This window comes from Triticum dicoccoides, chromosome 3A, assembly GCF_002162155.2.
Source record: "Triticum dicoccoides isolate Atlit2015 ecotype Zavitan chromosome 3A, WEW_v2.0, whole genome shotgun sequence".
NCBI lineage: Eukaryota > Viridiplantae > Streptophyta > Magnoliopsida > Poales > Poaceae > Triticum > Triticum dicoccoides.
In genome coordinates, this window is record NC_041384.1 from 12,645,462 (window position 1) to 12,654,094 (window position 8,633).

Here is an 8,633-nt window from a genome sequence, read left to right on the forward strand (position 1 = left end):
GGCCTGCCAACCCACGCGTCCCACAACGCGAGAGACCGTGTCGCGCATTGCTACCGTACGATGACACTGGATTCAATGGACCACGCGCTACCGGCGCAACACTCAGCCGGCGCGCCGGACTCAAACGTTTCCGTTGCCTTAAGTCTCGCATTTTTGTTCCATGACTCCAACTAATTTACACTGCACACCTCCTAGCTAGTACTTTCTCCGTAAACTAATATAAGAGTGTTTAGATTACTAACTAATATAAAAGTGTTTAGATTATTATTTTAGTAATCTAAACGCTTTTTTAGTGATCTAAACGCTCTTATATTAGTTTACAGAGGGAGTACTTGGCAATTCAATCAACCCAAATCCACCCTCTGCCCGACCCTCTCGTCCAAAACCCAGCGTCCACGGCGATTTCTCCTCTCCTCTCTCCTCTGCTCTCGCCGATGCACCGCATGGCTCACTTCCCGCTGTTGCCGGCTCTAGCGCTGGCGGTCACCTGCGCGTTGGTTCCGTTCACCGTCGCTGACCCGCAGGCTACGCAGCTCAACCTTGGGTGCAGCCAGTACAACGCCACGCCCACGGCCGCCTTCCTCGCGGCCCTAAACTCCACCTTTGCTGAGCTCCGCGCCAACCTCTCCGCCGGCAGCGGCTTCGCCACCGCCGCGGAGCCTCGCGCCGCCGCGCCGGCGTTCGCGTTGGCGCAGTGCCGCCCATACGTCACCGGGAGGGACTGCGTCGCCTGCTTCGACGCCGCCGCGGCGCGCATCCACGCCGCCTGCGGGGCTGCTAACGGCGGGCGCGCCATCCTCGACGGCTGCGTCATACGGTACGAGAGCGTGGCGTTCTTCGACCAGTCCACCCTCCCTGGCAACACGCAGCGCTGCAACGGCTCCGCCGTGCCCGGCACCGCTTTCGACGGCGCGGTGCAGGCGCTGATCAACGACCTCGCGGCAGCCGTGCCTCGCTTCCCGCGGCTAGCTGCGGCGGCCGCGGGCACCGGCGTGTACGCGATGGCGCAGTGTGTGGAGACGGTCGGGCAGGACGGCTGCGCGCAGTGCCTCCAGGTAGCTGCGAGCAACATTGACCGGTGCCCGCCCAATTCCGACGGCCGGGCAGTGGACGCCGGGTGCTTCATGAGGTACTCTGATAAGCCCTTCTTCCCGGCTAATGCGACGGCAGACCTGACGCCCTACTTGCGCTCTGGTGAGTTCCTCTTGTGCGTACGACATCTTTGCTGTGATTTTTGTCCTACGACATCGGACAAGGATGGTACCACCACCTCAAGTAGTGCCGTATTTCAGGATTGCTTTTTCTCAAACGATCCCCAAACCATGGAATCTGCATAGAAGATCATCAAACATGAAGAATTGTCCTGCAACTACATCAATGATTGATGTGAGTACTGGTCAAGGGGGCTACAGTTGGGGAGATAATAATTCCGTGAACTAGATGATACATCTCACGTTGCTGCAGGAACCGAGTGCAATATATTTCAATTAGAATTGATCATGTGGAATATAATATTTAGATTATTGACACGTGAACCGAAATTGTAAAATATTTATTAAATGCAATTAGAATAATAGAATGAAAAATAGTTTTTCATGCATGGTTGCATGTGGTGGTAGGTCTTTTCCCATTCATGTTTGCAAGTTAAGGTGGATCTTATCCATTCATAATTGTACGGTCATGTGGCATGTTGCATTTTGAGATAGATAAGATACCGGCATGAACTTTTTAGGTATATATAGGATGGGGTTCTCCATGTTTCCCATGTGGCATCTACGTGGCCAATTGTCAAAGTCAGGCCAATTCAACAAAGGACCAAGCGAGTAGTCATAGTCAACAAGTCAAATGAAAAGGAGGAATACAAAGACAAATTCAAAAGGAAGGCCCTAGTCAACCATGGGCTAGTGGACCATATTTACCTCTCTTACTTGTCTTGCATCATCTATTGGCCAATTCAACTTTAGTACTCTGGATCGTATTTTTTAACATTTGGAAACCGGTGTTTGGGGTGAGTTTGAACTTTAACGTTCTCTATTTTGTCACAATGCTAAGACATGTTTAATTGCTCGAGGGAACATGTTTGGTTGAACTTTGATGTCAATTGGATTGTTATATTATGTTCTACAAAAACCACATAGTCAATGAATTTTTTTATGTTTCTGACTCAAATTTCATCTCCGAATCAGAGCTCACAATTCATTCTTTCTACAGGAAAATCAAGAGGGAAGGGGGCCATTGTAGGAGCAATTTTGGGAGGTCTGGCCTTCCTGTTGCTTCTAGGGTTATTAGCTTTGTTTTGGACCTGGCGGTCTATGAAGCTAAAGAAGCCTCGAAGAGGTAAATGTCATGAAGTACATCACTTTCGAGAAGTTAATGCTCTTCGGTTCATGTCAACTTATTCAATGCGATCTTACAAACATGGTCCAAGTTGATGTCAGTAACTAGGCAAAACAAATCTTCTTAATTAATGAAACTTGTAAATTTTTTGCCTCGAGTTCAGAAAAAGTTGCTTCCATTTAGTCAACTTGAGGGTCATGATGTGATTCCGTAAGTTCCATTTAATGAGATTCCTCAAGAGAACATCCGCAATGCCATGTCACTAGTTTCGTGTATTCCCATGATGATAATGGCATACAGTTCTATCATTTCACAACTCAACATAGGCTCCTAATTCATCCATTGGATAGGACACCCAAATTATGTAATAAGAGAGCGAGATGTTGACTTGTTTTCACATAACTAACTACATTATCACATTGTGGATTTTAACTTTATTACTAATGATCATCAATCATTTATTGATGCCAACTTGAATGACACAATATCCATTGTTACTGGGTCACTTATAATTTTTTTCACAATAGTCAGATTGCCTTTGGTCATTAAGTTAAGTATGCAAACAATCCCTATTGGCAACTCGTAATTTTATAGAAGGTCTCTGAAAACAAAGTGAATTTCGGAAGTTGCCATTATATATTTTGGCACCGAATTTAGCAGAGCCAAAGTAGATATGTTTTCATGAGTCATGGCTGTCATACAATTTCCACCTTGAAGAAACATAATGTCAAGAGAAGCGAAATGGCTCCACCAAGCATGCACTCCCATAGAACAATTTTTTTGAAAAAATATGTTTTCAAATGTAAAAGAAACATGTAAATGCTTGAAATTTCCATGAAAAGTAACCATTTTGCCACACTGGGCGTTCGAATTTAGACATATAAAAAGGGAATTGATATCGTACATGTGTGTGTGTGGGTGTTTGTGGTCTGTGTGTGTGAGCATGAGCGATTGAATTTAGGTTTCACACACTCAAGCACTAGAATTTTTCTCAAATTTTTGACATATTTTCATCATGTTATAAAATGAGCACTTATCGAAATCATGCAAAGAAAATAATTAATTCATGCTAGAAATCTCTGATCATATTTATGAAAGTTACAAGCATAGAAAACAAATAGAGTACATATGTCGGAATTTTTCAAAATTTGAAAATCAGTTATTTTCATCCAGGGGCATGCATGCGCCTCTGGCCACACCTTCGAATTATCCCATAATTTGTAGTTATGTTGTGGAGCCTTGATTCTTATCACATTTATTTTTTTTATTCTCCTTTTCTCTGAATATTTTGAGTGATGCTCCTTTTGTACTCACCGTGTATTTATTTTTTGGTTATTTATGCAGTGCTATGTAAATGATATCGAGTGTTGATAGTTAGCGAAAGGTTGTGCCTGTTTTTACAAGGGCATACTATTACTAAATGTATTAGCATTTGGCATAGAACCATTTGCATTTGTTTTGTATTTGCAAGTGTAACCAGTTCCATTTTTAGCTTCCCTATTTTGCATATTAAATTGTTTTAGAAATTTAGCTGGAAAATAAAATAAATTAATTTCTATTTGAATGTGTGTTTCCTCACCTGATTGTATCTTATTTAGGTGATATACTTGGAGCAACGGAACTGCAAGGTCCAACAAATTTTAACTATCACGATCTTAAGGCTGCAACCAATAATTTTAGTGAGAAAAGTAAAATTGGAGAAGGAGGTTTTGGAGATGTCTTTAAGGTATGGTGGTCTTCAAATATTTAATGCACTATGAAGATTTGCAGACAAAAGGACAGAAAAATATAATAAGAACATCATGATACCAAGTTGCTTTTTCGTTGTACTTTACTAGATTATTGCAGAAGTGATTTATTTATTTATTTTGTCCATTTATAACAGGGCTTACTGAAAAATGGGAAAATTGTTGCAGTAAAAAGGTTGTCAGTAATGCAAACTAGCAGGGCCAAAGAAGATTTTGAAAGCGAGGTAAAGCTTATTAGCAATGTTCAGCATCGAAATCTTGTCCGGCTTCTTGGTTGTTCTCGCAAGGGTTCTGAATGCCTCCTTGTTTATGAATATATGGTGAATAGTAGCCTTGACAAGTTTCTCTACGGTATGCTCTATGGATCCTTGCTCCTTCATCTACTTTACTTGTTTGGCCACTCGTGGGCCACATGGGCGGACCTTAGCGCACCCTAATATTTCCGAAACACTCTTTATATCATGTCAAAAAAAGTTAGGAAAAACCCAACATGAGCCAAAATTCATATGACAATCAGTTATTGGTCCACCCCTGTGCCAAAATTGTGGCTCCGCCGGGTTGGACATGTGAGAAAATATCTTATATGGACTGCTCTTATTATTCCCATTTGATTGCTCTTGAAGGTCTCATTAATTTAAAATGAAACATACACTCACACCTCTATTGTGCGACGGATATTAGTCCCATGGTAGTTTTGTTTATGCAAAGGCAATTACATCCTTAATCTTCCAAACTGAGCTGATTAGCTTATGACAGTGCTGACCGACATCTCTAAGTGATAATCTCACATTCACACATTCTTGCATAATAGGTAAGAGACGTGGAACACTTAACTGGAAGCAGCGATTCAATATCATCGTTGGCATGGCTCGTGGCCTTGCATATCTTCATCAAGAGTTTCATGTGTGTATCATACACCGTGATATTAAATCTAGCAATGTTCTTCTTGATGATGACTTCCAACCTAAGATTGCTGATTTTGGTTTGGCAAGGCTCCTACCTGATGATCATAGTCATCTCAGCACTAGATTTGCAGGAACATTGTAAGTTTGAACATGTAAATAATACATTGGTCACACTGTTTCTTTTCTAATTATATTTTACTATTGAACAGGGGTTACACTGCTCCTGAGTATGCAATCCACGGCCAGCTATCGGAGAAGGTTGACACATACAGCTTTGGTATAGTCATTTTGGAAATAATAAGTGGTCGGAAAATCAATGATACAAGGATTGAGGCTGAAACACAATACCTACTTGAATCGGTATCCATCTTCCTTCTGAAAATCCTCTCTTGGTTCCATATATTGTCCCATATGGCTCCAATGCTTCACATAACCACTTCACAGGTCTTTGATTCATCCTTATGAGTATATTTCTTTATACTCGCACTTCCTAATTTGGTGATGTGAATGCCTTGGATGGTTTTCACTATATGATTGGAGATTTAACAAGTAGTTGACAAAAATCTTTGCTAAGTAAGCATCTACCAGTGTTTATGTTGCTCTAGATTAGTCTCTGTTAAAGTTATTTTCAAGAGTTAGTTTTTAAGGACATTCTTTTAATAGTATTTTTTTTGTTAAATGACGCTTTATTGACTCATAATATCGCACCAAGTGTTACAAGCACAGCAAGCTTATATCCGGCCTCTACATAACTATGATGCCCAAACACACGCGCGCACACGCACACGGTTATATGATGGCAAACATGAAAAGTCTATTAAGACCAAAGGGGCTGCCTAAGGAGAGGTTTGCATGGGGCCACTCCGGAGACTGTGCTTCCATCCATGTTGAGTAATAAGAAAAATCCTTCGTTAGTCACTCCAGTCACTACACACCATCAAATATGGAGGTTGGTGCTCATCTCGTTGATGTGTAACATAGAAAGCCAATGAATACACCGGTAGATGACCAACAAAGGAGAGGAGTCTTACCATTAAACGCATTACAATTCTACATAGTCGGACTATCATTCCCACCTTTATGCATCGCATAGTGGGAGTAACGTAGATGACACCTAAGCAAAAAAGATGATGTGGTAACTAATTAATGAGGAGAGAGACAAATAGAGTAACATAGCTAGTTACTCATATTATGAGTAACATCACACATACCAAGACAAGATGAGTTTACAACCTAATAAATGAAGTGTTGCATGACACCACACATATGTTATTCTCCACTATAGAGGTAGTAACATAGACTAGTAACATATGCATGTTATTACTGAAAGTTACTCCCCACTATGGCTAGTCTAAGCATGTGATCTATGCCATCTAATGTTGGTAACACTATATGTGGAGGATAGATGTTAGAGATAGTTTGGAGGACTAATGATGTAGCGCACACGAACTTGCATTGGAAGAAGAGGTATTTTATGGCTTAACTTCATGACTGCAACAACACAACTTACTACCAGGCCAGTTCCGGTGAATGTGGTTGTCCTATATCAGGATCACACCCTAATGCAGGCACCAGAAAAATATTTTAATTTTAGTGGTACCTTCAACTTCTGGATCCTTTTGTTGTTTACAACTGGCGAGTTTGAGTGAACGAATACGTGGTATATTGAGTCAACCAGGAATCTACCATTCTGATGGAGATTCCAACGTTAAACCCCATGGCCTTGCAATAAATGGACCAACCCCAACACCGCACACCATGTTGCGAGGCACTAACCGACTAGATCTTGTTTAAAAGACACATTAGCCACATACATACTCAATACTTTTGCGAGTGTATTATTTTTTGGCGAAAGGTGGCGTTGTCCAACCACTTGTTCTAGAAAAATGAAATTTTGGTCTGTCTCTAATAATTGCAAAAGATATGAAGCAAAAGAAGTGCTCTTTCACAGTCATCAGACCATCCCAAAAAAAATGTGAGTCCCCAGATTTCTAATTGGTCAGAGACAGGGCCATCGAGCCAATATACTTATTGCACACCAGTCTTTCCCAAGCACCTTTCCTTAGTAAGAAGCTTAAATAGGCATGACTTTAATAATTAATGAAGATGTGATCATTTGGTATCTACTGTATTGAGGTCTCTTTCTGTGTGCACACTTCATGCTATCTTAAGACATGCATTTGATTACACCCATTGACTATACAGGCATGGAAGCTATATGAAAATGAGGACGTGATTAAGTTGGTGGATGGATCGTTAGATCACGAAGAATATATGCCAGAAGAGGTAATAAGAATAATAGAGATAGCGCTTCTCTGCACTCAATCAGTTGTTGCTTCAAGGCCAACTATGTCAGAGGTAGTTGTGTTGTTGTTATCAAGAAATTCTCCAGAGATACTACCCACAAGGCCCACTTTTATTGATTCAATAAGTAGAGTGCGAGGAGAAACATCCACGTCCAATTCATCCACTGCATCCAAGGCCACCGCCTCTATTTCACACTTATCAGCCAGGTAAAAGGCGCTGTATTGTATATGAACGCATCTTTCCCTGTATGATAGTGAAAGATTTGTATATACAATTATGTATCTGTATTTTATATATACATGAGTGGATGCTTATTTGTTAGGATATAAGAAAGCGGTGTGAAGTATTTGAAATTCCCCTCTTACTCATGCAACGACTCAAATAGTCTGAGCATGTTACAAGGATGTGCTTTTGCATGACATTGCTTATCCGAGTCCATTCTTTGTGTCCCCTGTTGTATATGATTTTTTCTGCATTTTACCAATCGAGTATTTACCTTGTGTTAAAGCATTCTAACTATGTTTTGTGAATTTGAATTCCAAGTTGAGTTGCAGTTCTTTTCTCCTTTTTGCGGGCGAGTTGTGTGTTGCAGTTTCTATTGTGATTAGTGAAACAACTCTATAATCCCTAGTAGTGCTAGCACTAGGCATAAACAAACATAGTCCATACTAGATAGATAGAGAAATCAAGAACAGGCTTACCGTGAAAGAGAGAATACGAGTACTCGAATTCCATGTAGAAGTGGTCGTGTTGGTGCAGGGAGGCAATGTAGTTGCACTACACTACATTGAAAAGGATTCAAGAATGTGCTAGCTTTGATTTATAGGGAAGCTATGGTGATTCGGCACACTGCGCCCGTACGAAGAATCCTATTCCATGTGTAATAACAGAGCAGGATAGCCAGCGTACAGCGGTCTCTGTCTGCCAGTTCTCATTTTGTATTTGCATTTTGTTTTGGCTATTTTTTCAGACGGTTTTAGTTGGTTTAGTATGGTTATTTTGGTTTTCATTTTATTCACATTTTCTCTTTCTAATGGTTTATTTCGTTCTTTTTATTTCCTATAATTTTTCTTCCGTGGTTTTCCTGATTTTTCATTTGTTCTCCCCTTTTTTATTTTATAATTCACAAAAATAATCAAGAACATTGCTTAAGTATTTCCAACTTTTTCTCTTAAATATTTATTTTTTGAAATGTTTTAACACTGGCGACTTGTTTTTAGAATTCATAAATAAGTAAACTTTGTGAGTATTCAAAGAAAATCATGAATATTTTTAAAATTTTCTTAATCTTTTTCGTTTGTAAAATATTTTTTGTAAAAAATTATAACCGGTTCCT

General features: G+C 40.4%; 1 protein-coding gene across 3 annotated transcripts; it reads left to right on the top strand.

Moving 5' to 3' along the window:
- The first annotated feature begins 333 nt into the window (after positions 1 to 333).
- LOC119266670 (cysteine-rich receptor-like protein kinase 2) lies at positions 334 to 7,744 on the top strand. 3 transcript variants are annotated; one of them, XR_005132086.1, is made up of 8 exons: positions 334 to 1,194; positions 2,212 to 2,337; positions 3,936 to 4,063; positions 4,223 to 4,436; positions 4,897 to 5,128; positions 5,200 to 5,350; positions 5,435 to 5,563; positions 7,196 to 7,311. XR_005132086.1 is itself a non-coding variant. In XM_037547914.1 (7 exons), the coding sequence occupies exons 1-7, from the start codon at positions 435 to 437 to the stop codon at positions 7,505 to 7,507; spliced, it is 2,007 nt and encodes a 668-aa protein (XP_037403811.1). In that variant the 5' UTR covers positions 334 to 434; the 3' UTR covers positions 7,508 to 7,744. The 3 variants fall into 3 exon arrangements, 2 of the variants coding, with proteins under 2 accessions (XP_037403811.1, XP_037403812.1); XM_037547914.1 differs by lacking the exon at positions 5,435 to 5,563 and having other exon boundaries at positions 5,200 to 5,434; positions 7,196 to 7,744; XM_037547915.1 differs by lacking the exon at positions 5,435 to 5,563 and having other exon boundaries at positions 7,196 to 7,744.
- Positions 7,745 to 8,633: the final 889 nt, after the last annotated feature.

Coding starts and splice junctions, on each gene's coding strand:
- LOC119266670 (XM_037547914.1), top strand. CDS start 435: ATGCACCGCATGGCTCACTTCCCGCTGTTGCCGGCTCTAGCGCTGGCG. Junction 4,437..4,896: donor CCTTGACAAGTTTCTCTACG/GTATGCTCTATG, acceptor CTTGCATAATAG/GTAAGAGACGTGGAACACTT. Junction 5,435..7,195: donor TTCACATAACCACTTCACAG/GTCTTTGATTCA, acceptor TTGACTATACAG/GCATGGAAGCTATATGAAAA.